Genomic DNA, 27,297 nt, shown 5'->3' with positions numbered 1-27,297 from the left:
ACACGGGTAAAATAAACTCGAAAATTCTACATTAATTTTACTTATTTTTATCATTATATTAATTATATGAATGACGTTATATGAATTATTTTCATTAAAATTAAATGCAAATGCATTTGTTCATACAATCGCTTTACAATTTTAAACGCGAATAAGAACAGTATGGTGTTTCCGGATGCCTGCAAATGAAAACAAAAATGAAGTATTTCAGTTTAGTGTTAATGATCCCCATGGGGGTTATTGTGCCTCCTTTTTACAAACACGCATATGACGTTTTAATTTGAGTTCAATGGTTTTAACACGAAAAGCAGTTCCGCGCAAAAATGCTGTGGACTGAGTAGCTGGAGTTGGACTGATGAGGGTTATTTTTTTTGAAGCGCGGCCGAAAGTCGCCCACGCGAAAAGGCGAAAAAAATTCTATGCAAAAATTCTACAAATTTACAAAAATATTTCTCAATTTTAAATTACAGCAAAAAATACTGCAATTTTACAATCAACCCTCCACTTATTTCAGGTGTATGGCAACACCAACTTTTCGCTAAATAACAGAACTTTAACATTAAATTACTTAAGAACTATAAGACTCCGGCTGGTGCAGTTTTCAGTTTTAAGATGGGGATACACCCCTCTATCGGCCCCTTTTACCCTTTTTTTCAAAGCAATATACATTATACTAAACATTTCCTATTAGATGACTGTTTGAACGTATTGTGACGAATCATCAGCACTCGCCAAATCTCTGGCAACAATATCGAACCAAGGCGAATTGAGTACTATAGGTGACACTATCCCAAAATGGCTACTTTATTTTTCGCGAATTTAACAAGTCTGACAAGGCAAAAGAACAACACATACAAAAGAAGAAATTAAGTTAAATGTTTGTGAAAATTCAGGGAAAAAAAAGGGGAATGGAAATGGTAATAGTTCAATTAAAAGCTCCATCCTTCGACGGCATTATATCATTCCCTATTTAAGCTCCAGCTCGAAACAACAGCAACAATAGGTGCCACCGCCGAAGTTCTACAGGCGATTATAAAAGCCAATTGGGGTAACTATTAAGGAATAATAGCTGCTTGAGAGCTAGTCTAGAGACATTCTACGACACATCATTACGATACTAATACTATTGCTTATTGTAGTACTTAATATTATTAACTGGAAATAAATAAACAAATATACAAAAAACAAAAAATTAGTTTAACTAAGAGAGTCTGATGACAGTAATAGAGAGGTGTAACGGGAGTGACTACAGACAGCAAATGTTTTAGATGGAACTGACGAATTGCACTTAAAGGACAAATGAGTTGTTGCAAGAATATGCGGCAAAGTTCAAGCTTTTAGCGCATTCGCCTTATGCGAAGGAAACTTCAGATTTTGTGGAAAATAAGTGCCAAGCATTCATAAGAGGTATACGGAATTCGAACACCACACTGAAAGATACGTTTGCTGGAACAGTGTCTTTTGCGCTGGCATAGGAAACAGCAGCTGTCTTGAGTAAGCCAGAGCACAAAGTCCATTGGGTTGAAATTGAAGAGCCTACCTCGTTGAAGAAATAGGAGAATAATAAGAGAGCCCTTACCTCAAATGATTCATTACCTCGACGACCTGGTAATATCGAGTGTAAGAATTGTTCCAAGGTGGAGAGATTTGAGCGGATAGTTAACTTCAGATAAATTTACTTGCAACTCGATGATGAGTGAGAACCAAGTACGATAAGGAAAAGTCAATTGAATGATCATGACCTGGAAAAGATCATGGAGGTTGAGGCTATTTGAAAATCACTAAATCGCTGGAGAAAATTAAGCTGCGGTTTTTATGGCTAAATTGCAGAGTATCATTTGCTGAATGGATTCAAAATTGCGTGTAGTTTATGGCAGCAAAATAACCAAATGAGAGAAGTCGTGGAAAATTACAGTAATACAATGCGAGCTCACCATTTGAGCGAGGTACTATGGATGTGGCGAGTCCATTTCCAACATGTGACTCCGGCAACATATATGTGCTTGTTTTTATGGACTAATCCAGTAACTAAACCAAGAGGCCAAAACCATTGCTGAGGTTTGCGTTCAGAACGGGGTGACTAGGTTCGGAATATCTATTGAGTTGTTTTCAGACCAAAAAAAAAACTTCGAATCAGCAGTATTGAAAGAGATGTGTTTCTTGATAAGAATTAAGAAAAACACGTACAACAACTTTGCATCCACAATCAGATGCAATGGTTGAAAGATTCAACTGCACCCTGGGAAGGCCCTTACAAGTTGACTAAAAGATGGAATGATGAGTGTATTGTATGCAGCAATCCAAAACTGAGTACGGGAATATCAAAGTGGTTAATTTGGGGATATTGGCTCATTTTGGAGCGAAAAATTTGTTGTCTAATCGGGACGGTCATATTTAAGGTGTGGGCAGAGTAACAAACAAAACATCTTTGCGAACCGACCAGCAATTGCGGCAATACCGAGTGAATAATACAGTAAAATAAAAATATGAATTCGTTTTGACACCAAATGACGAGCCAAAAAAAGACGAGATATAGCCCCTGGCGACACTCAAGCATGCATGTCCAGCAGGCTTATATGTGTGCGTGTCGGGTGACACTCGTACTTGCTTCGTGTCACACATACTTGTTGTCGGCTTTTGCATGATGAAAATCAAAAATTTTAGATATTAGCGTCAAGCACCCGACACGCACACATATAAGCTGCAGAACATGCATGCTTGAGCGTCACCAGGAGCTAATAGAAGTCGCCAGAAGATACGTGTTGCCAAATTTAAAAAACTACGATAGTTATTAAACAAGGTGGAAAGGCATACCAGATTCGCTTTTTAACCATGGTGAATCAAATTGTGAGGGGAACTTTGGCTGGCACGTCACTTTGGAGATTTGCCAGTCGAATTCTGCACGATCATTTCTCACCTATTCATACACTCGTCCAATAACTCGTTGTTCAGACGGCACACTTTTATTTTACAATCCAGTGATCGAACTCTGGGCTATTATTGTGAAACATATTAGTTGTTGCATAAAAACGTAGCAAATTCGTAACAATTCTAGGCTTCGAATTTTCGGTCTGTGAGCATCCCCTTTAGTAATAATAGATATCTAAAATTTCTCAAAAAATTGTACTTAACCATTTTGGCTTTTGAGTAGGAAATATGTGGCAGCCCTCCGACGAAATGAAGCGAATGCAATATGGCGTCGTTGTGCTGTGTCGTGGGTACGTATTGAGTGGTGAAAATTTTAAAATTTATTAAATATGTTCATAATATATATCAAATAAGTGTTAGATTTTTCATACTCAGGTATGAAAATGTTTAGTGGATCGTTGAAGTTTAGTAAAAGTGAAAAAAACAATTTTGAAATTGATAAAAACGCTACTGAAAATTATGCGATTCCAGAATTGTGTACTTTTGCAGCGTCGAGACAGGCGAGCCGTCTTGAAAGGAAAATCGACTTCGTATTTTCGAGTGGTGTCTATTCTAACGAAGCATTATATTTGTAGAATGAAAAATAAAAGATATTACCAAATTTAAAGTGGATATGAGTTTACTAGACATGATTGAATTCATAAAATATCAATTATTAAGCTGCTACCGGCTAGGGCCGAGGCTACGAACTAAATACATACATACATATATGTAATCGCAAACTTTGCATACGTGTGTAGACAGCCTCTTTAATACAGTTTGTGTACGGGGGCCACACATCAGCTCCCAATTCTGTATTGGTTTTGCGGTAGGAGGGGCTTTACAGCGCAGTGCACTGAAAAATCAATAATGCAGTTGTAGGATGTCCAACATGGTAACGTCAAATATCCAAAAGCGAACTGTCCTTTATGAGGTTGTTGTATGGAGTGGTCTTGTTGGTTATTAAGTTTTTGATTTTATACCTAAAATGTGTATTCCAGAAACTTTCTCCACATTGCCGGTATATGCATTTTTTTCTGACATTAAACTAAATATCCACCTACTGTAGTTGGCTATATCAGTTGTTAGAGTGGTTTGGCAAAAGGTATTTGATGAGTACGATATAATGGAATACATACGTACATAAATATGCAATATAAAAATTGTATAATTAAATAATGAAATAAGTACTAAATAAATCGGTATGCAGCATTTATTAGTTGTCGCAGGTGAAATAATATATATGTAAAACGTCTTTGATATCTTTAAAAACCTATCCTCAAGAGTAATTGTTCTTACTAAACTTCTGCACATAAATCAAATAACTATAGGAAAATAATATTTTGTAGATTTATGATAACAACCGACACTAGTATTGAGGTTTTAGATGGATTCATTTCTTCGGCAAAAAATGAGAACCTACAGGAATTTATCCATTGAAAAGTTTTAAATAATACTGAAGAAATACAGATTTTTAATTAATTGCTTTTTATGTTTGGCATAACTTTAGTAAGTCCATACATAGACACATACATAGGTGTAGTATCGGTCAAAACATGTTGAGCTAAGTGTTAATATAAATGTATTATTTACTTGTTTATATATTTATTTACTTAAAGTATAAATTGTTCTTCATTATCAAATATGATTTGAATTATATTCAAACATTTCTCCTACAAATTTAAAACAAACAGTATAGCCAAAACTTGAGCGACAAACACATTTTATCATAGTAGGCGACGAAAATACCATTATTTGTGCAAGTTATTAAGATTTTATTTGATGATGTTCAAGTATGTGTAAAGGTTTTGATGCTGAAGAAAGTGATTATAGTTATTAAATTCAATTATTTATTCTTTATTTTTAAATAATTTGGAATAATATTTCTCAGTGCAAGGGATGATAGAGTCAATAATAGGTAGCAGTCCAATATGTTCTGTCAAGACAGTGTGCATACCTAAATCAGAATGTCCAAAATCATTCTCAGGAGGCACTGCAGACTTAAAAATGATATGCATGAAGTAGGAATATGAATGAAATATAAGGTCTCGCGTACATGTGCTTCATCCAAGAGTTCTCCAAGCTTTCAGCTACTGAGTAGATAGTTGATTTCTATCTTAAATACTTCTTATTATATACTAAGTCAAGCTAGTGATCGACAGTATTTCAAAAATCGAATGGGATGGTTTTATAAGCTATCTAAGCTAAAAATGGTGGCGCTGCGCATAAAACAAGATAAAAATTTCATTTAACCCCTTCGGACCTCATATGCAGAATTATACACATAATGTTTAAAGCCTTATAATATTTTTATTTTACATTGTTGACAACACTTGGGACCTAATGTGCATAATTGTGCACATGCCGGAAAATTCGGCAAACTTAATAAATACATTTGATTTGATTTTTCACATATTTGTTTTTATGATGTCCTTCTTACTAATAATTAGTAAACAAAAAATTTTATTATCCATTAACAATAATTCAGGTCTGAGGGGGGTTAAGAGGAAAAAATATAAAAATATGGGAACATAAAGCGAAACAGCTGATAGATTGCTTGTAAAGGGTTTTCTAATAACAGGTGTTATTTTGAATAGCCCACTATTATCGAGAGATGACTACCGATTTTTTATGCCCGGAATTGGATGGTATTGATCTGGACAACTATTATTTTCAACAAGACGGCGCTACGTTCCATACAAGCAACGAAACCATTGATCTTTTATGGGAAAAGTTTCCGGACCATGTTACACTCGAAGAGGTGATCACAATTGGCCAGCGAGATAAAGTTTACGCCAGCAGCCCAGGGTCGGTTCCAGACCTCAAATATGGAATTCATGAGGCTATCGAGGATATAGGGCAGCCACTTTGCAATTCAGTTATGGAAAATTTCATGCAAAAGATATTGTCCTGTAAGCGTGGTCGTGGTGGTCATTTGCCTGATGTTATTTTCCACTATTAACGGCATATCTTCCTCTTTATAATGAAATAAGCATCGAAATAACACCTCTTATTGGATGGAAAACCCTTTATTTCAGTACTTAAGTATCAAAAATCAGGCAATTATCATATGACTTTCAAGACTTTGCAGCTTTTCGTCTGGTTTGCAAGTTCATTCACATAAAATACTCTAAGGTTGTCGGAGTAGTCCCGTTCGACGGAAAAAAGTTTCACGTTGTCAGGAAATAGGAGACACTTTGCAAACTCAAAACAAGCAGGCAAGTCGATAATTAATAATAAGAACAAAGAGGGAAAGACCGCGTGTGTTTTGCAGTCAGTATAGCTGATAATTCGTTGGAAATAACCTGATTTTGTACAATCAATTTTAACAAAGAGTTTTTCATGTGCTCCACAGCTATTAAGGCCTCTGGACCTTAAGACCTCATATTGGGTATTTTTTCAGAAATATTTTCCTTCAGCTGGTCTAAATGTTACAATCATATTCAGAATTGTTTTACCAGTTTGCAACTAATCCACAAACAAAATTGCTTTCGCCTTTCAAAAACTGATGCCAACACCTTCTTGGCCGATTTCTGAACACGAACTCGATTATTTATATACGGGGCTTACGAGAAGCATTGAAGCTGAAGGTGTGCATTGTGGAATGGGTAGATTTACATATATCGTTCCCACGACAGTCGGTTCTACGTTAACTGAACGACTCGGATTTATATACGACCAAGGACTGGCATTCCAGCGCGGTAGGATATCTTACAAAGGTCTTCAACCTGTCCATGGCCACTCATAATTCCTGACAAGTGGGAAGCAGGGAGAGTGGTCTCACTACGGAACCAGGGAGATCCGCCAACCAAGGGGAGTCTTATCGTTTGATAACTCTGTCGTGAAGACACTTGAGGCGCTACTACTCGCACTCTGCACGAAACATCTGACTTGATACGAATTAGTCATTAAACTTTGAATTTTATTTGTCCCTCATTATGATTACCATCAATATTAGGTCAGAGGGCTAGAGAAGCTGTGATTTGATGGACCTGCTACACCTTTTTTTCTAATTCTATTCCTATTTTGGGATAGAATTGTTGTTGCACCATTATAAAACATTTCACTACATTTTTCTTTGTTGTTGTCGTATAAGCGTAAGCATTTCAAATACATATACGGGAAATACTGATGAAGTGACAGTCCTTGGCCGGGTCGTTCCGGTTACGTAGAACCGACTATCGTGGGAACGATATATTTTTGGTCATTGTTACTCATTAGTTTTAAATAATGGCTTGTGCTGATTTTAATCTGAATTCAGTTTAGCCACATTTAATCCAGTCATTAGTGGTATCCAGCTCTTCATTTTTGAGGAGGTCCCAATTTGTAGCGTTTGATATTTCATTCGTTTTACTATCACTGCAGGCTTATTTTTATTTTACTTACATATTATAAGTATATACGTTTTTTATTAAAATTACATACATAAATAATATTATAATTACTATTTCTTTTTTTTTTCTTTAGCTTTTGTAACTAAAACTCCGTTTTGACATCACACTTAACTATTCTCATCATAATCTAAAACACCATCGAAAACGAAATAACAAAATCAACAAAAACTTACAAAAAACAAAACAAGTTAATCAAATTACAAAAAACCAACAACAAAATCGCGCACGATTAAATTATATTTAAAAACACAGAAACACTGAGCTCAAGGAAGGCGTAAAGATATGGTGATGGAATAGAAATTGAGGCAACTAATTTCTTGTTCCAAACTTTTTCGAACATATAAAAGTTAAAAACAATAACTGTTTTCAAATAAAATTCTTTAAATACTTAATAAACAAATTAAAAAACCAAACCGTAGCAGTTCTAAACAAAAAACGCTTGGCAGTAGTTTGTGAGGTAGTGCCTACACGTGAGTGCACGTACGCGTGTGTGCCCGACTTTGTATTTTTTAGTTGGGGACTGGAATAGTCGGACTAAATACAAAACGCTCCGAATTTATAACACATTTTATTCTCAATACTCAATAATTTTTGAATTTGCTATACCAAATATAGTTCTATGAAATACTACAAAATTTAAATAAAAATAATTGAATCGTTTGTTGAAAGACTTTTAAGAATCTCAAGGGGAAAAGCTTAAGGAGTTTGGAGTAGTCACTCAGATTAACCAAGTCGGGAGCAGATAAGTGATCTATTCAAGAGCGTTCAAGTGGTTTATGAGATTGATATGTGAAGTAAATGTGAAACAATACAATTCATCTTAATTCTCTGCCACATGATCATAAGTTGCAAACGAATAAATTACAAAATCATTGTAAACACAAAAACTCATTAAAAGAGCATTCCGAGGTCCGACGCTATTGGCGAACCCAAAGTAAACATTGCCATCTACAGAAGATAGATTATGGTGTACCAATAAAGCAATTAGAATCCATCAAAATATAACCAAGAAATCGTCCAGTGTATGCGTTAGTTGCCAACTTCATAAAATACTTCCTAACGCCAGGATAAATAAATGTGCACATTCTTCCTTCTCAACTCGCGAAGCGTAAGATTCAATAAATTCAATCCCAATACCACCATTACTCCCACGCTAATCTAACAAACACTCTACCAACTCCCTCAATACATCTCCTTTAGAACCATCAACACTTCTTACATCCATATAGATTTTGAACGGAAAGGAATCGGTAAAGAATGCAGTTCGAAAAATAAAAATATCCAACAACTGCAATAAAAACAAAAGCAACACAACCAGCAACAAAACAAAAAATAAAAAAACTGGAAAAGTTTTAAAGTACAAAACGCAATAAGAAAAGAATTAATTACAAACCAACAAAAAATCTTAACTGTAAAAAAACTTTCAGATTAGAAAAATAAGGGTGTTGTGAAAAAATTTAAAACACGAAAACTAAAACAAAATAAAAAACAAAAAAAAAATCGCAACAAAATATTATATAGAATATTGGGTAAATAAAGAAAAAGTGGAATATAAATAAATAGCCTACATAAAATGGTCAATGTCTTGACTTAAACGTAGTGATAAATTGTGCGAATCGGGGTAGCTAAGTGCGGGAGATGTGAGGAGGAAAGTGAAAGAATATCGAGTAAACGCATTGACGACAAGTAGTCAACATAACCGACGTCGGAGAAGCCGGTTTGGAGTTTTCCATTGCAAGCATTAGTACTGGCGGGTTTGACTCTTATAGTACGCACATAATTGGCCAAATACCCGCCGCCCATAAAAACAATTCATACCCACAGCCATATGCCAACAATAGCAATACGGTTTGATAGACCGGAAATATAGACACTTCTAAATAATTAGAAAAGTTTAGAAAAAAATGAAAATTTAACCAAATTTTAAATTCATTCAACACATAGTCCAAAAAAAAACAAGCGGAATAAAAAGCCATCGAAACAGTGCATTGAAATAAAATCGAACAACAGATGAAGTAAATGGAGAGTAAAGATTAAGCAAAAATCAGTGTATCGCATGAGGTAGCTGTAGAGTAGCAAACTAGTTGCGCCGAAAGTTGCAATGAAGGCAGTCTTAACTCAAACAAACAAATGCAACGTAACAACAAAAATATAAAACGGCAACAATAAATCTAAAGCACTTTAAAAACTAATACATATTTGAATAGAAATTTAATTAAATAATAATAATATTATTATTATTTAACAAGGGGCAGAGGAATCGAAAACAGTAATCCAAACAATTAAATTATCTAAAAATAAATAAACTCAAATACAATTAAGCCACTTTTACATGTGAATAAAATTCATATTTTACATTAACAACAATACAACTGAGCAACTACAAATAATTTGAGCGCAACAAGGGCATTATAAGTATTTGAATCAGCAACGAAATTGTTAAATTAAACGATCATAAACAAATCAAAATATTAAAAGAGGACATATAGAAGTTGGAGCGTCATTTGTTGACGGGCGCCTGCTACGCTCACTTTCAACACCCCACAAGGATATTGTAGTACAAGTGTCCGGGGTACGGGTCGAGACAGAAGACGAAAACCGGAACTGATTTGGACAGACTGCAGCAACAAACCGAGGAAATTTATAATAGCATACATTAAGCAAGAATGAAATTAAACAAAAATACTATGAACGGATGTGTGCGCATGTGAATGTGTCTAGAACCTAAAGTGTGTGCGTGAATGATAATATGCAACAAAAGCAAAACAAGACAGAATAAAAAACCAAGAGTTTATAAAGAACAACAAAACACAAACAAAAATTCAAAGAAAGATTTAACAACTCTGTGATAATTATTGTAAATTTATAATATAAACTAAAAACAAAAAGTAAGGAACAGCAACAAAAAACAAAGATTATTATTACAAAACAGCAACAAAAAAAATTTTCGTTAAATTAAATAGAATTAAAATAAAAATAAAATTCTTAGATGTAAAAAAAACAACACAAAATAGAAACAACTAAAGCAAATGCAAATGAAGATAATGAAACATTGAAACAAATTCGTGATATCTTAAAGGACTTCGATACATATATACTATAGTATATTATTATATTATATTTTATATTAATTAAGTGAATACATAATAAGCTTATATGCATAAGCAAAACAGACTTTAAACGCAAAAACAAAAATAAATAAAAACTAATTGAAATTAAAGATAAAAGATTATTGGAGCAGAGACTAGCGACTACAGTTGTGGAAACACCTAAGTGAACTGGAGTACTGAAGAATGGATTGTTGAAAACTGCAGCAGTTTATAACAAAAAGACTTTGCTACATTTAAAGCTTAGAGTAGTAGATAACAATAACACAAAAACATAAAAACCGCAACCCAGTAAGAAGCAACCAAAATAAAATCCAAACAGCGAATCGACAACAAAGCTACTACAATCGGCTTAAATGTTACCTTTAAACACATTACGTTTACGTCTTAAAAACTTCTCCCATAAAAATAAATAAATACCACATTTAATCAAATATCAAAAGTAATAGAATAGAAACTCCACAACCAAGAAAAAATTATAATATAATAGTAGTGCTTATGGCAGCCTGTTAGGCTCCTTTTTGTGAGAAGACGCAAACAGGATACAACTGGTAAATGTGTGATGGGTATAAAGCCTGGTTTTGAAGATAAGACAAGAAACCTTAAATAATGCATAAATGATCGCGCTATTAACATTTAAATAATTGTACATAACAGTAAATGAGATTAACAGAAAACTAACTAGCTCTCTTCGTAAAATCCTATAAAGGCGCTGTGTTTCGGCATTTAAGATATACATATATACATTCAGAAAGGCTCTCAGTGAATTGTCACTGCCTCTCAACAAAGCTGTAAAAAAAGTGAGCGTGTTATTAAATTTGTAAAACAAAATTACCATCAAGCAGAAAATTGTTTTTCATATTATTTATGAGTGGTGCATCAAGCGCGATTTGAAGTTTTTATTAAATTGTATACCTCTCGACGCATTTTCTTTATCAGTTGCCATTAGTGCTGTTAGCACGTGAAATAAATCCATTGTACGACTGAAGTGTGCCCACGCGCTTTGCAACCATAGTTGGCTACTATTTCTACCATCCTTTTTAAAAATCTCCAACGTGTATCCGCAGCTACTAAAACCAGTGCAACACTCACTACCACCACCACCCCCATTATCAACAACAAGTATTCCACGTGCACTGACCAACATGAATACCCAATCAAAAGGTTACCGCACCGGTGAAGGTAATTAAACCCATTATCTTAAAACATATAAAATATATTAAAAATAATTGAAATATAAAATTTATCTCGGTGAAAAGAATGTAATTAAGTATTTTCGTAAGTGATCATTTGGTATATTTTATTTTCATTTAAGTAAATACTTATATATAGTACTATTGTCTCTTGAAGTCCTTTCTACATACAACTTTGGCGATCGCATATGTAAGCAAGCAAGATGATTCAGAAAATTGCGAAGGCGAAATTAAAAAAAAACAAAATACGGGCAAATTCAAATTTAATAAACAGTTAGCTTTGTAAATTATGCATTTTACCTTTTTTTTTTTCTTCTTCTTCTTCTTAATTGGCCGAGTTTAACAAAGCGCACCAGTTGTTTCTTTCTTGTGCTAACCGGCGCCAGTTGGACACACCAAGTGAAGCCAAGTCCTTCTCCACTTGATCTTCCCAACGCAGAGGAGGCCTTCCTCTTACTCTGTTGTTGCTCTTGTTGTTGTTGTACCAGCATAAACAATCCCCATACTTACATACGAGGAATGCTGCTGGAGTGACAGTCTTTGGACGAATATAAATCCGGGTCGTTTCGGTAGCGTAGAACCGACTGCCGTGGAAACGCTCTTCCTCTGCCACCACCAGCTGGTACCGCATCGAATACTTTCAGAGCCAGAGTGTTTGTATCCATTCGGACGACATAACCCAGCCAGCGTAGCCGCTGGATCTTTATTTGGTGCATTATGTCTATGTCATCGTGAAGCTCATACAGTTCATCGTTCCATCGCCTGCGATACTCGCCGTTGCCAACGTGCAAAGGTCCAAAAATTCGCCTTATTATTTATTTTTTTAACACACCTTGTAAAGTACAACTGAATATCTCACGAAGGGAATGTAAAAGATGTTGATGTGCATTCATACCCAGTTTTACGGAAAATGTGGAATATACACCGTTGGAAAATGTTATGTAGGTATAGAAACAAATATTTTCATGTAAAATAATTTTTGAATGTTTTTTTGTTTTTGAAAACTCTGGCTATTTTGTACCTTACAAGGTCAAACAATTAATGCAAAAACAAATAATTAATTCAAACAAAAACCATTGGAGAAATAGAGTATCAAGACTTTTATATTTAGCTTCACATTTCTTCCCTATATGTGGCTTAGAAAGTCCCGATTTTCTTTTTTAGTTCTGCTCAAAGATGCTTAATCGGATTTAAGTCAGGAGACTGCGACGGCCATTTTAAAACCATTTAAACCTCTCTTTTACTAAATATCTTGAATGGTTGGGATAGCTATGCTGTTTAAACTCTAATTTTAACGGCATTTCTCCTCTTACACAGGGAATCATAACCGTACCCAATATTCTACGTAGTCTACCGCACACATTTTATCTTTTTCTAAAACATGACGTACTCCTTCCTCCTGAGAACATTCCCACACCGTTATTGATCCGCCACCGCTATTGATGCTGCACTTGTGAGCCGCCTAACATATTGTTTTCCGTCAGAACCAAACATATTTATTTTTGTTTAATCCGTCCATGTCACAATTTTGGAGTTTCGACGGAAGAGGGGTGTTTTTGCTAATTAGAGTCTTTTTTTTTTGTTCTGTAAACTCAACAACGGTACTCTTCTGGTTGTTCGTGGCTCTATTTCGACTTCTAGCAACCAGTATCGAACTATCCGGTTTACAAATTTGATGACAAATGACAAATGAAGAGGTTTCATTTTGATATAGTATATGAGGTTTTTCTTTTTCCTTTCCAGAATTTTACGTTCTCTTCCTCTAGTTTCCCCTCTTGGGTCATTATGAATAGCATTAAACACTTGTTTTGTTCATACCTATGTCATTAATTCTGCTGTTTGATACATCGTTTTTCCTTGTTTTCTTAATTTTTTATTAGCTTAGCATGGCCCATGTTGCTTATTTGATTCAATACTAAGTATCGGATACTTCAAATTTAAGAGCAGCTGATTGAAATGTATGACGTTAAAAAATGTTTGCTATCACCAAATATATTAGTTACTGTTTCTATCATTCTATCCGGCGAAAAATCTTAAAAGAAATAAAAATCTTGGTCGGATAAGTCATTAGAAATATATCCAATTAAAACACAACCAGGGAGAATTCTATGCCTTAGCTCGAAAATTTAGGGTATTTTAAGCAACTTTTTTTACAATAAAAAGAAAGAAAAACGATATTATAATTTTTTAGGCTTTTTATTTAACTTCTTTTACATACAAAAATGAAAAAAAAGGTTTTTTTTTAATTTTAATAATTTAAAAAATGGCGCTGAAGTTGTCCCTCCCGAAAAATTCAACCTGGACGGTGTTGTCCATTTTGGCTTTTCTATTTATCTGAAACACAAAAACCAAACAAAATATTAATCAGTATGACTGTACCTATGTCCCTTTAAATTTGGCAAAATGGCGCGGTTTTTAATTTGATACTCCAAAAATCAGGGTTTTTTTTTCAGTTTTTTAATCAAAACAATTGAAATAATTGAAATAAAAATTTGATTCTAGTACGGGCGGCCGCTATTGCTGTTGTGAACAGCAAATTAAAATTTCAGACGATTCGGGTGAATAGTTTTTTTTTTTTACAACACCAGGCCGAAAAAAGTAAAGATTGAGGTGCAGGAGCGCGCCGACCGCTCTCTACCTAGTTAATCCTGTAGAAGCAATAATATTGGGAATTTCCGCATGAAAATTTCACAGTTCATTCTTAAGGCACACCATTCCTTGTTCAATAGATCTTGATAATTAAAATTACTTTCGGTATTTTTACCGTACAAGAAACGAGAAATTATAAAAAATCTGGCTGACGACAGACCATAATATGGTCCACTGTAAACTACTATTTGCACGTATAATTGCAGAAGAGGAACACATATTTACAGTAAGAACGGAACTGAAAAATAGATTAATTATCACAAGATAATACTCATATGTATTCGTTTTTGCAAACCTAGTTCATTAAAAAAAATTGTACTCTTTAATACCATATTTCAAAATATGTCAATCTGTTAAAGCTCTTTCGTTTGATACCAATGTAAAACCTTTTCAATGTTTTTTACTTCTAAGTTATACCTCAGACAGTCCTAAGTTATACGCCGCCATCTGCCTATCGTATAACTTAAGATCTATTTCAGTGGCGTTTCGATCTGTATATCGGAAACGGGTAGGACTATTTCTTGTGAATCTGACGTGAATTGGCCACCATTATTGAGCAATTAGACTCCGGTAGCTGTTTTCTTGTGACATTTCACGAAATCGAAAGCCGATGGCAATAAAATTCTAAGCCCTCAAAGTCAACATACGGGTCATTGGTCAAACTCAGCCGGATTTATGCAGTAAAGTCATCGAAAATGCGATTTCTCAGATCTGTATCGTGATTGTTTTACTCCATATTGTTTTACTCCGCCGTTTAATTCTCAAAACCTACAGTAGTAGGAGGCAAAATGAAGCTGGCAACCTAAACGCCAATAATTATATTAATCTATTACTCGCTACGTCCTGAAGACATCGGAAAAAGCGTATGGAAACTTTGATGTTTTTTATTCTCAAATGTGCTAATTAATAGAAGGAGCAAAAATAAGTTGTCAATATGATAAAATCTGCTTTTCTTAAAAGAATTTGTTTTAATGGAGCCGTTTTTCGTAAATTAGATAAGTTTTGGAATTAACTTACTTACTTACTAACTTACCAAATTATGATTACAACCCACGCATTTTTGTAGATGTAAAGTGCGTGTAGGTACTGGAACGCTGCACTTGTGCGTTTGTGCACACCTGCAAATAAAAACTTTTAAAAACATTTTTTTTTACAAATATCCCAACAGAACTTACTAATTGGAGTGCATGTCAGGTGGCCGCGATTGTATTTGCTGTCGAAAGCTGCTCTATAAATCTATAAATAAAAAGGTTTAACAAGAAGTTTTATAAATGCCTGATCGAGACTTACACGTATGAAAATCACAAACCGGCAGAAATACGACTTTTAATTATCGATTATCAGTAGAAATAATACGCGATCGACCTAAATCACAAAAAACATAAATTAGCAAATTAATTCGCTTTTGTTCTCGCAACCATATAATTTGCATCAAATGTTTTTTATTTTTACTACAAAGTTTTTTTTTTAAACATGCATATATATTTGAAAAGAAGCAACTTGCATTCGAACAAGAGAGCCGACTTGTCAATAGCGATCAAATCAAATACCTATTTCAATATGAATATTACATCCTTTGTAGGTTGTTTGGCCGAGCTCCTCCTCCTGTTTGTGGTGTGCGTCTTGATGTTGTTCCACAATTGGAGGGACCTACAGTTGTGTGCCGTCTCCGAACGGTAGATGGTTTTTATGAGGGGCTTTCGGAGGTTTGCCATTGCCTACCGTGAGGCCACTGCTACTAGGAAAAACTTTCTATCATTTGGTGATTCATATCTGGGGTTTCAGGATTACAATTTTTCATTTTGTTGCACTGTGTTGCACACAGCGCACAACCTTATCACTTATTTTATTTCTTCTAAGTTGTTTAGTTTCCCTTTTGTGCCCATATAATACTTCAATATCTTCGCAGTAATAAGGTCAGAACTTTTTCTTAAATCTTAATTTGGGTTTCCGCCTGATTAGTGCATAAATTATTTAAAAGTAAATTAAAAATGTAGTTCTATATAAAATCGTATGGCTATACGGACGAAGAAATGATTTTCCTAATTTAACAGAATTTACATACAAAACAATCGTCACAAAACATCAAATTTGACAGCCGCAATAAATACAAAAGCAAAACTAGTTTTTGCGGCGGATTCTGAGATCGTGCATTGGGCTAGCATTTGGAACGACCCGGATTTATATCCGGCCAAGATCTGTCACTTCCAAAACATGTATGAGGCATGCTTGTGCTGTTCTAGAACAACAATCGCTGAAGTCTAAAAAAGTGATAAGCAGATATAATTTGTACGGTCTTTAACTATTATTTCTTTTTCTAATTTCCGTGTGTATGTGTAAAAAGTGTTTTACGTAGTAAAGAACCGTGAATATAAAATATTAGTTCAATCCCAGTAATTGTTGTAAGTTTATTCTTGAATTTTGCTGTTTTTCGTTATACACTTAGATGGAGACTTCTACAAATCTGCACTCGGTTTTTCGAAAAAAATTTCATTGTTACATTTGTTGTCGTAATTTAACATACATTTATTTACTATTCAATCTAGGATTTGCTACAAATAATATTTAACTGGCACACCTTCATCAAAGTTAACACAAAACAGTCTCTCCACTGTAACTTTGGTTCTGAGTATATTTTTAAATTTTAGGAAGCTGACTTCAATGTAATCAACAAGGTCGGCTGCATTTTTTGCAGAAGTCAATATGGAGTGTTTATTGCTCTTAAAAATAGCCAAAATGTATTAGGTAAATGCTGCAGTCGATTATTTAGTCACTGCAATATCCTGAAAATTCTTTCGAAAATTTCAAATCAAATCATTCGATCTGATTTATATCATTTTTGTCACATTATATTTGAAAAAATTTCATATATTTTATTTATTTTAAATTGCTCCATGTCTTTCCGAATTATAAGTGAAAAAAACTAGAAACTTGTGTATCCTGGAAACTGTTAAATTACAAAATTTTTAACTAATTTAGTGTAAAGTTCCTGTTGTCCATCGTTGTAAACAAAAAAGTGAAAAAGCAATTTGTTGTGTGCGGCTTATTTATGCGTGCGAGTATTGATGTGTTCGTTAATGTTCTCCCTATTCTGCTTTCTGTGTGTGTTTGATCCTGCCCATAGCTTGTCATATAATCATTTGCGTTTTTACAAACGAGGACAATATTACATCTGTAAAAATTGAAGAAAGGTTACTTAAAGCTAAGAATTTAAACAAATTTTATGTATGCCCAAAAAAATCAATTTATTATAAAACTTAAACAAGCCGTGAAATATACATATTTCTTGTGGATTTATCTTCTTAGAAATCTACGATAACATTTCTTGTGATGGATTTTTCAACATGAATGCCATGCGTATTCAAACGACTTTCCCGCCAATTGGCACTTTTACTTTGGACTCAACCCTGGGTCCACCACCGGCGCAGTCGCAGAATCAGCCGCCAATTTCTCAACATCAAACACCAATTGGGATTTTCGATGCCAATGATGTTCCGGAAGTTATTCAAAATCCGGCTACGATCGGAGTGTTCCAATCAAATAGCGTTCTTAGTAATGGAGGTAGTGGTGGTGGCGGCGGCAATAACTCATCCATTTTCAGCTCGCAATCGAGCTCTTCATCAGCTGCCAACGATCCAAGTCAAGCAACTCGAGAGACTGGAATTATTGAGAAACTCTTGGTATGTATATAAAAATCAATGGAACCAAAAATAGATCTATAAATATATTTGTTTTTAGCATTCTTATGGATTTATTCAATGCTGTGAGCGTCAAGCACGTTTATTCTTTCATTTTTCGCAATTCAGCGGCAATATCGACCACTTGAAAATCGGTGATCCTGTCGAATTTGAAATGACCTACGATCGTAGGACTGGCAAACCAATTGCCAGCCAGGTATCGAAGATAGCACCAGAAGTGGTATGTAAAAAGAAATGGTCGAATGTTACAGCAATCAATATTATATTTATTTAAAAAATCTAAGGTATTGTCAGAGGAGCGTGTTACTGGTACTGTTACTACAGAATTACGCACTGACTGCGCAAACAATTTACTCTCTTCAAGCGAAACCACTGGTCGCATCAGCTATGAAAATCGTGGCGAGTGTTTTTTCTTGCCCTATACCAAAGACGATGTTGAGGGAAATGTTAATTTACGTGCCGGCGATAAAGTCAGTTTTCAAATTGCAACTAACCAAAGGTGACTTTTTATTAATCGATTATGAAACTTTTGTTAGCATTATAAAAAATCAAATAATCATTATAAAATAATGCATTTACAGAGGTAACCTTGGTGCTTGTCATATCCGTTTAGAAAACCCAGCACAGCCGGTAAAATACCGTGGTGTTGTATGCTCCATGAAAGAATCATTTGGATTTATTGAGCGCGCTGATGTTGTAAAAGAAATTTTTTTCCACTTTTCTGAAGCTGAAGGAAATGTTGAGCTTCGTCCAGGAGATGATGTTGAATTTACAATACAAACACGTAATGTGAGTAAGATTATTAAATTTCTATGTATAAATATATTCTATGTAAATAAATACTGCTTAAATGGATCTTTACATACCATGTTGCGACTGTAACAGTAGCCCTTCACAACATATTAGTTATACTGCAAATTATAGAATAGCAAAGTTATGATATTTTGAAGAGTCATACAAATTTCGAAACAAATTAAGAAAATAAAAATCCTCTTTTCCAAATATTCAACATAATAAAATTTTATCGAGTTTAAGACACTAAGAAAACACACTTAAGAAAATCAATGTTCTTTAAAAAATGCTTAAGTATGGAGAGTTAGTTTAGTATTTCGAAGCACCTCCTGCTTGTTTCTTGACTTCTTCGATGCATTTAATTAACTAATTTGTATGTTTATTCGGGGAAATAGAGCACCAAGGATTTTGAATTTGGTTCCACATTTCTTCCTTATTTATGGTTCTACATCGCTTCTCCTAAATTCGATTTTTCTTTTTCGAACCACTCCTTTGCTTGCTAATGCTTGATAAATGTTTGAATGGGATCGTTATCCTGCATAAATCTCATTTAGGGGCATTTCTTCTCTTTCATAGGGAATCATAACTGTACCAAATATTCTACGTAGTCTACCGCACACATTTTATCTTTTTCTAAAACATGACTTAATCCTTCCTCCTAAGAGCATCCCCGCACCATTTTTGATCCGCCACCGTGCTTGCGTATTTCTCACATCAAATGCTGCACTTGTGAGCATTGTGAACATTTTTTTTCTGTCGGACCCAAACATATTTATTTTTGTTTAATCCGTCCATGTCACAATTTTGGAGTTTCGACGGAAGAGGGGTGTTTTTGCAAATTAAAGTCTTTTTTTTTTGTTCTGTAATCTCATCAACGGTTCTCTTCTGGTTGTTCGTGCTACTAATCCGTCTTCTACTAACCAGTATCGAACTATCGGACTTACAAATTTGATGACAAATTACAAAAGAGGTTTAATTTTGATATAGTATATATATGAGGTTTTTGTTCTCCCTTCCCAGAACGTTACGTTTTCTTCTCCTAGTTTCCGCTTTTGGTACATTATGAATAGCATTAAACACTTTTTTTCACTTGTTTCCTAAATTTTTACTAATCTGGCCTCTTCCTCCGTACATGTTTATTTTATTCAATAAGTATCCTATACTTAAAATTTAGTTAATTATTTTTCCCTTAAGAGCAACTCAATGAAATTTATAACGTTTAAAATTAGTTGCTATCACCAAATAGTTAGTGTTTCTATTATATTTTATCTAAGCACAAAAGTCATTTGTTTGCTCAAGTGTGTCCAAAATAGTGAGGCAAAATAAGGTAAAAGATGAAATGTAATACAGAACAAAAAACCGTTAACCACTGATTACATATTTTAACCAATCTTAAACAAAGCAATTTGTAAGTCCATTCGAGAAATTCTAGTGCACTGTTTCTATTATAACTTGTGGTAAAGGATTATCGTGGAAGCGTTTGATATAAAATACTTCTGCTGTTCGTAGTCGGCATAAAATTTAAATTGTTCTCCATTTGTAGGACAACATTAAGTCGCACACCACCATTCCCATGACAGTCAGTCCTACCTTAACGGAACGACCCGGATGCATTTCCGGTCAAGGGCTGTCACTTTCCTCATGCATGTATAAATGTATGGGGAATGTTTAAGCATAACCACATATGGGAAGAAATATGGAATTACTTCTCCTTGTGGCAATTGAGGCTTCGCGATTGTTTTGTATTTTAAAAGAAAAGAATTTCATTCCGATTTTCGGTTTCATTGTTGTCTACTGCAAATCGTCAGTCTTAAGCTAATGTTTTCTGACTATTTGTTTCGGTTGTAGATAGGGATTTGGGAACTCTGGAAAATATTGTTGTTCTACTTGGCTTTGACTATTTGCCCTGTAGTTGTTTTGGTATATGCTGGTTTTGAGGGATGAAAACAACAAACGACTAATACACAAGGGTGTTAGGCGAAAGAGCAAAACTGGGGACAGCGATTTTTTGAGAAAACTAGTATAGTATATTTTTCAATATATTTTAAACTTAGATGTGTTTTCGTTGTTGATTTAAAGTCAATAGTCGTCTGAAAATGATTAATATTAATTAATTTTATTTTTCGTCTGTAAGGGTCGTGAGTTTGCTTGCAATATAACACGGTTACCACCAGGATCGGTTATTTTTGAGGACGTGGATACCACTATTTACAAAGGGCAAGTTTTAAAGCCACTTGACCGCAATAATCCAGCCCGTCAGACAAATGATCCCTTACCCGGTCGCATACGTTACCGCGCACCAGATTACTCTGAAGTTGAAGTACCGTTTGGTGATAAGGATCAGGTAAATACAAATACAAAAGACTTTACTCTTATCTTAAAATATTTTCTTAATAGAAGGGGGATTTTACTTTGCGTCATGGTGACTGGGTTCAGTTCTTACTTGCTACCGATAGGCGTGATCAATTACAGCGCGCTACTTCGATTTCTTTACTTGACGAAACCTTTAAGGTTTCTGGTGAAAAGCGTGAACAAGGTGTAGTTGCCTCACTTAAGGATGGTTTTGGCTTCTTACGTTGCGTTGAACGAAATTTGCGTTTGTTTTTCCACTTTACGGAAGTGTTGGACACAGTAAGCAATATAAAGCATTCGAACTTAAAGTGCAACAAAAATATGAATTTATTATACTTTCAGAGTCGGGAAATCGCTGTGAATGACGAAGTAGAATTTACTGTCGTCCAGGAACCTGGTGTTCCCTATAATACTTCCAGGTTGCATGCCATTCGCATCAAGCATCTACCGCCCAATACGGTGCAGTTTGAAATGCTAATGGCAAGTAATATTGAAGGTATTTTAAAATAATTGTTTAGCAAAGGAATCTCGACAAAAACTTTTTTTCTTTTGCTTTTCGTAAAAGGCTCTGTAACCCGCGAGGCTCCTAAAAGCCCAGTTAAGTCCCAGGATCGCGTTGAAGGCGGTGTGATTACATATGATCACGGTGATGTCAAAAAGACTATAATGTATTTCCTTAAAGACTGCGAGAAACCACCAAGAATTGGAGATCGTGTACGATTCGATATCTACTTGGTGAGTATGTGATGTACGGAATTCCACAAGGGGTATTTTTAAATTAACACATATTTTAAAAGAAACTAAATTTGAACTTTGGCAATGGCTTTGCAAATGTATATTATAACGTAGTTATTATTTAGTATAAAAAAATTCCATTAACCTTTTTTAAGGTTAGTTTTGTAAAAATTGAATGAGGACGACTAAGCATGAATTTTTTGTTAAGCTTAGTGTGGTATACCTACCAGAATTATTCTAATATATTGCCCAATCTTGATATCCTTAACTCTCTAGGTAAAACGAAACAAAGAGTTCATTGCTGTAAACGTACAGCTTATCGGACAAATGCAACAGTTACACCAGCAACAGTTGCAACAACAACAACAACAACAATCGCAACTTATGTTAACCAATACAACGAACCAACTGCAACAACATCAACATATGCACAACCAAAACAATGAGCAAATGCTAATGTCCAATGGTGTCGGGGTTGGTCTTGGTGTCGGCGTTGCCGTGGGCGTAGGCGTGGGGGTTGGCGTTAACACTGGAGGAAACAGCTGTGGTATGTTGCTTCCTCCACAAAACGGATATTTGCCACTGGCCAATTCAACTCAGTTGCTATCCACACCAAAGATTGAAGATTTCAAATTGGACAATAATAATTTAACAATGAATGAACATGGCCAAACTTACCGTGGCTTTATTGCTGTCATTAAAGAGAATTTTGGGTTTATTGAAACGCTTTCGCATGATGAGGAAGTCTTTTTCCACTTCAGCAATTATGTTGGCAATCCGAATTGGTTAGAATTGGGTCAAGAGGTGGAGTACACTCTGTCGCCGAATGGCAACACTTCCGCCTCGGGAAATTGCTTACCCGCCGAGAATGTGCGCACTTTACCCAAGGGTTCCATTCCACAACCAGCCGTTTTAGAAGGAATACACAATGGAATAGTAGCACGTCCGTTACGCTGCATCAATCCCGACCAACAGGAATATGCCGGGCTTATTGAAGTATTAGATGAAACCAAACAGAGTGTTTTGACACAACATGAATTTGGTATTACGAGTTTGGTAAATAAGCGTGATTTGCTGCAGAAAGGTGACCTGGTAACCTTCAAGATAGACGAAATAGGCCGCGCTGCGGAGATAAATGCAGTTCGTCAAAAGAAACGTGCAACTGTTGATTCGATCAAAGGACAATTTGGTTTTCTCAATTACGAAATTGAGGATGGCAAGAAGCTCTTCTTTCACATGTCTGAGGTGCAAGGCAATGCGGTTACATTACATCCTGGTGACACAGTTGAATTTTCAGTGGTTACTAACCAGGTAAAAACAAAAAAACTTCAGCATATTTGATATCTTAACAAAATGTAATAGTATTTTGCAAAATTGTCACTTCTACTATTGATAAAATGTATTTGATATAAGTAAATCGTGATGTAGAAGGCCAGATAAAATTGAGGCTATACGTCCGCAAATCAAAGATATAACTATTATGAAACACAAAAACAGAATAGTAACAATTTTTGAAAAGGAATATTATTCCAATGTTTTCGAATAAAGATTTTGCGACTTCAATTTACTTTGTTTCCTGCAGGCGAAAGCTGTTAATTGTACTACAGATGAGGTTTGGCAAAAATACATAATGCGAATCCAGTGTCCTTTAGTAAAAACATTTACGTATTGTACATAAATCTAAATATCCTAAAATTGATATATTAGGAAATTCAATCTTTTAATTTCAATACCTGGATCAAAACTTTCCCACTATAAAAAAAATTGAATATATCGCACCCTAAATACAAAAGGGTCAAAACTCAAAATGTTCCTTCTGCTCAAATATGAACGAGACGTTATCAATAAAACGGTCCGCGGATGACATATGGCAAAAATAAATTTTTTGTTTTTTGGTAGGACTGTTATAAGCTTACATGGCAAATTTCAGCGTGATATGTCACATAGTTTGTTTTCTGTGCTACTGTAAACAAGTCAAGCTCGAGTGTGGAAAATTTTGAGTTGTGCCCCTTTTGTATTTAGGGTGCGATATGTATAGTTTTTCAATAATTCATCGTAAATTAATTCGGAAAATAATTCAGATCATTCCACTTGGTACTTAGGAATCTATTTTGACAGCATTTATATCAATCGTCGGCATTGATTTGTTCATACAAAATGCAGAGGAAGTATCTTGAGATTTGGTTGAGTCCAGCTCTAAGTTTTGTCGGGGCAATGCGTTCTAATTTGTTACTGAAATATTTCACTCGGCAAACGCTCTCGTGACACTCAAAGTATCCATCAAACATGGATACAAAACTTTGGTTCTTTTGGCTATACCAAATGTTTCGAAATGTCGACATTTTTAAAGCCCCCATATAATATTGACATATTTCGTCTTAGCTATTAAAATTAAGAAAAGGATGGTTTTGCTTATAAATATACATAATATAATTTTTTTATCATTTTGTAGCGCAACGGTAAATCGTCAGCTTGCAATGTGCTGAAGATTAATGATCGTCCAGACCGTTTAATATCTCGCCTAAAGCTCAATGCAGATGATACTGTGCCACGTTTAATCATTACGCGAGCACCACGGGGACCACAAAGCAAAGGTTTCTTGCCACAAGCACGAATTGCACGCATTCCAGGTGAGTTTGCGGCCGATTATTACTGTAAAGATATTTCTATGATTTGTATACCTTTCTCAGGTATTATAATTGAATAAACAGCTGAAATTTACAAAGAGAAACTGGAAGGCTACAACACTTCGTCATTTAATATCCGCAACACCATATGAAATAAAAAATGAATAAACATAAATTGAGGATGCAGGATAAGCGAGGAGGAGGAGGAAGCATGGAAACTTTATTTAACACAATTTATAATATACGAAGCTAGAGTTTACCGAATTAGACGCAAAAGAAAAGAAAATCGTGATGCCTCATCTCTTCCTCAGAAAAGGAAATAAATATGGCATATTTATTAATATGAATACTAAAATAACACAATACAAAATATCTTAAATAAAGGAATACTGTAATAAAAACAAAAACTTAACTGCTTGAGAAAAAAGAACTATAAAAAGAATTATACTAAGAAAACATAACATTGCAGGCATTTCATAAGCTCGATAGAAAGCATATGGTCCTTTGAATGTTTCGCTGTTTATACACTTTATTAACTATGTGCTGAACTGCAAGCGGATTTCCATTTATTATTTTTAATTATTAATTGACGTTAATAAAACTTATGAAGAATATTCAAACACAATTGAAGTAAAACAAAATTATACTATTGAAGTAGACAGAAGTCAAAGGAGTAATAGTTGGATTACAAACAAAAGCCACGGTAAAAATGCAACAAACTGTAATGCAATACGGCACACACATAAATCATTAAACCTAATCAAAACAATAACTAAAATGTGCTCAGTTATTGTTTGTCCATATTTTATTATACTTGTATGTAATTTAACTCATTGAAACAAATATTTTAATTTACATATGTATATGCACATGAAAAGTGACTAAATTGAAATCCCTAAAAACAATACACAATTTCATGAATTATAAACACAACCTGCCTACTAATAATAATCTTTCTTTTAGAGATGTAGTATTCAACTATAACTTGGTGTTAAATTACGTATTCTCTTTCATTTAATGATATCACAGAATGTTTCTAACGTTCGTTAAAAGATACAATGCCAAATTACGATGATGAATTTCTTGTACTGTTTTGGTGCAACCAAAGATTCTCCCTTTAATCCTATATTTACAAATTTCAATTGATTCAATATTTATGTTTATATCTAGCGTTGCGCCCCTTGAACTGCTTTTTTTTAGTATTTATTAATACAAATATATTTTCTCATTTTTTCATACATTAATAACTAAAAATGCATATGCATATGTCATACATATTTGTAATGTAAACGCAATGGAAATGCTAATATATTTATTCTACATAATATAAATACTATATTTCGAAACTTACAATAATACTTTATTATAATTTACCCTTTGAAAGCTATGCAAAGTAACAATCGAAACGATATGGAACAAACACACAAATCCAAGAAAGTTTAGTATTTAGTTATACTTGTATAATATGATTTATATTATAAAGGATTTATTATTGTCATAATGGTGATGAATGAAAACCCGTTGCATTACATTAAACAATAAACGCAAATTTGCGACGGCGAATTCAATTTGCTGCTCCATAAATTTTGCAATATATTATATTAAAACATAAATACATAATTAAAAAATGGCAACAAAGAACACTTAAGTAATTAAGAAACCCCAAATTAAGCAACATACAAATATATGAAACTAAAACATATAGTATATTAAAAATATATAATAATATTCTTCAAGAAAATACAATGAATTTCAATTACATTCAAAATTGGGATCAGTCCTATAGCCATGTTAAAATTATAACGACCTACAGAACCAAAAATATACAAAAAAAACTTTGAGAGTGAATGAAATTATATATAATTGCTTGAATACCAATAAAAGCCGTAACATCAAAAACATCACAACAAACAAAAAAAAAACGTAAAACCTGCAAAGCAACAATTTGCAAACTATATGAAATCAAATAAAATAAACACATATTTCATTAAAGCTACAACTATCGGAGCGTTTTACTGAATTTCTTTCCACAGTGTGTGTGTCTGTGTGGATGGATTAGTTCATTACACTGAGAAGATGAAAAACAAAACCGAACGATTTTCCAACGCAGCCAATGCAAAACATTGCATTAGTTAAAAAAAAAAATACAAAATATAATACCTACAGTAGATTCTGTTTTTATGCGGTTTTGAAATAGTGCGGTTTTTTTTTAATTAAAAAATGCATGTCGACCTATCGGGAATTGTACATATAAACAAGATTCTAAACCAACTATGCAAAAACTCATCACAGATTATATCAAAAATGCTAACCCTACAAGTATGGAACCGCCTGCATCACCATCCAGATCAGACGTGTACATTTCCTCAAGTGATGGAAGTGATTTTACATCAAATCCTAAACGAATGCGCAATATGCGGGTATTGTCTGATTCCATTTCTGACGATGTAAATTTATTTTTCGATTCTGACGTTTCTTAAATAAAGATATAATTTTCAAAAATTCATTCATGCGATTTTATTTAATTATTTCACATTAATGCGGTCTATAAAACGTATCTATAGTTATAATATGGGACTAGTACCCTTTTTTTAAGCGATTTTATTACATTATTTCAGATTTATGCGGTTCTTAGCACTTTTGAAACGTACCTATAGTTTTACTATAGAACTGGTAGCTTTTTTATGCTGTTTCTAGCGGAACGTATATACCGCATAAAAACAGAATCTACTGTGCAATAAAAATTTAAATACAAACATAATGCCTCAATTGCCTTCTATGTTAGTGTTGAGTTTTGGAAAAAATCAATAATAAACAGACCTTTTTCATTAAAAAATAATCAA

The 27,297-nt window shown here is 34.1% G+C and overlaps 1 protein-coding gene across 4 annotated transcripts; it reads left to right on the top strand.

Annotated features, from left to right (window-relative positions):
- The first annotated feature begins 3,144 nt into the window (after positions 1-3,144).
- LOC129242496 (cold shock domain-containing protein E1) lies at positions 3,145-26,453 on the top strand. 4 transcript variants are annotated; one of them, XM_054879161.1, is made up of 13 exons: positions 3,145-3,218; positions 7,375-11,590; positions 17,557-17,930; positions 17,989-18,168; positions 18,233-18,447; positions 18,530-18,737; positions 20,875-21,084; positions 21,138-21,371; positions 21,435-21,588; positions 21,658-21,827; positions 22,104-23,138; positions 24,280-24,457; positions 24,518-26,453. In XM_054879161.1, exons 2-13 carry the CDS (start codon positions 11,554-11,556, stop codon positions 24,532-24,534), a joined length of 3,012 nt encoding a protein of 1,003 aa, XP_054735136.1. In that variant the 5' UTR covers positions 3,145-3,218; positions 7,375-11,553; the 3' UTR covers positions 24,535-26,453. The 4 variants fall into 4 exon arrangements, with proteins under 4 accessions (XP_054735136.1, XP_054735137.1, XP_054735138.1 ...); XM_054879162.1 differs by lacking the exon at positions 3,145-3,218 and having other exon boundaries at positions 7,375-8,409; positions 8,502-11,590; XM_054879163.1 differs by lacking the exons at positions 3,145-3,218; positions 7,375-11,590 and adding an exon at positions 17,116-17,441.
- The last annotated feature ends 844 nt before the right edge of the window (positions 26,454-27,297 follow it).

Source organism: Anastrepha obliqua, chromosome 3 (genome assembly GCF_027943255.1).
Source record: "Anastrepha obliqua isolate idAnaObli1 chromosome 3, idAnaObli1_1.0, whole genome shotgun sequence".
NCBI lineage: Eukaryota > Metazoa > Arthropoda > Insecta > Diptera > Tephritidae > Anastrepha > Anastrepha obliqua.
Note: the sequence above shows the minus strand (reverse complement) of the source record. Positions and strands in the feature narration are given on the sequence as shown.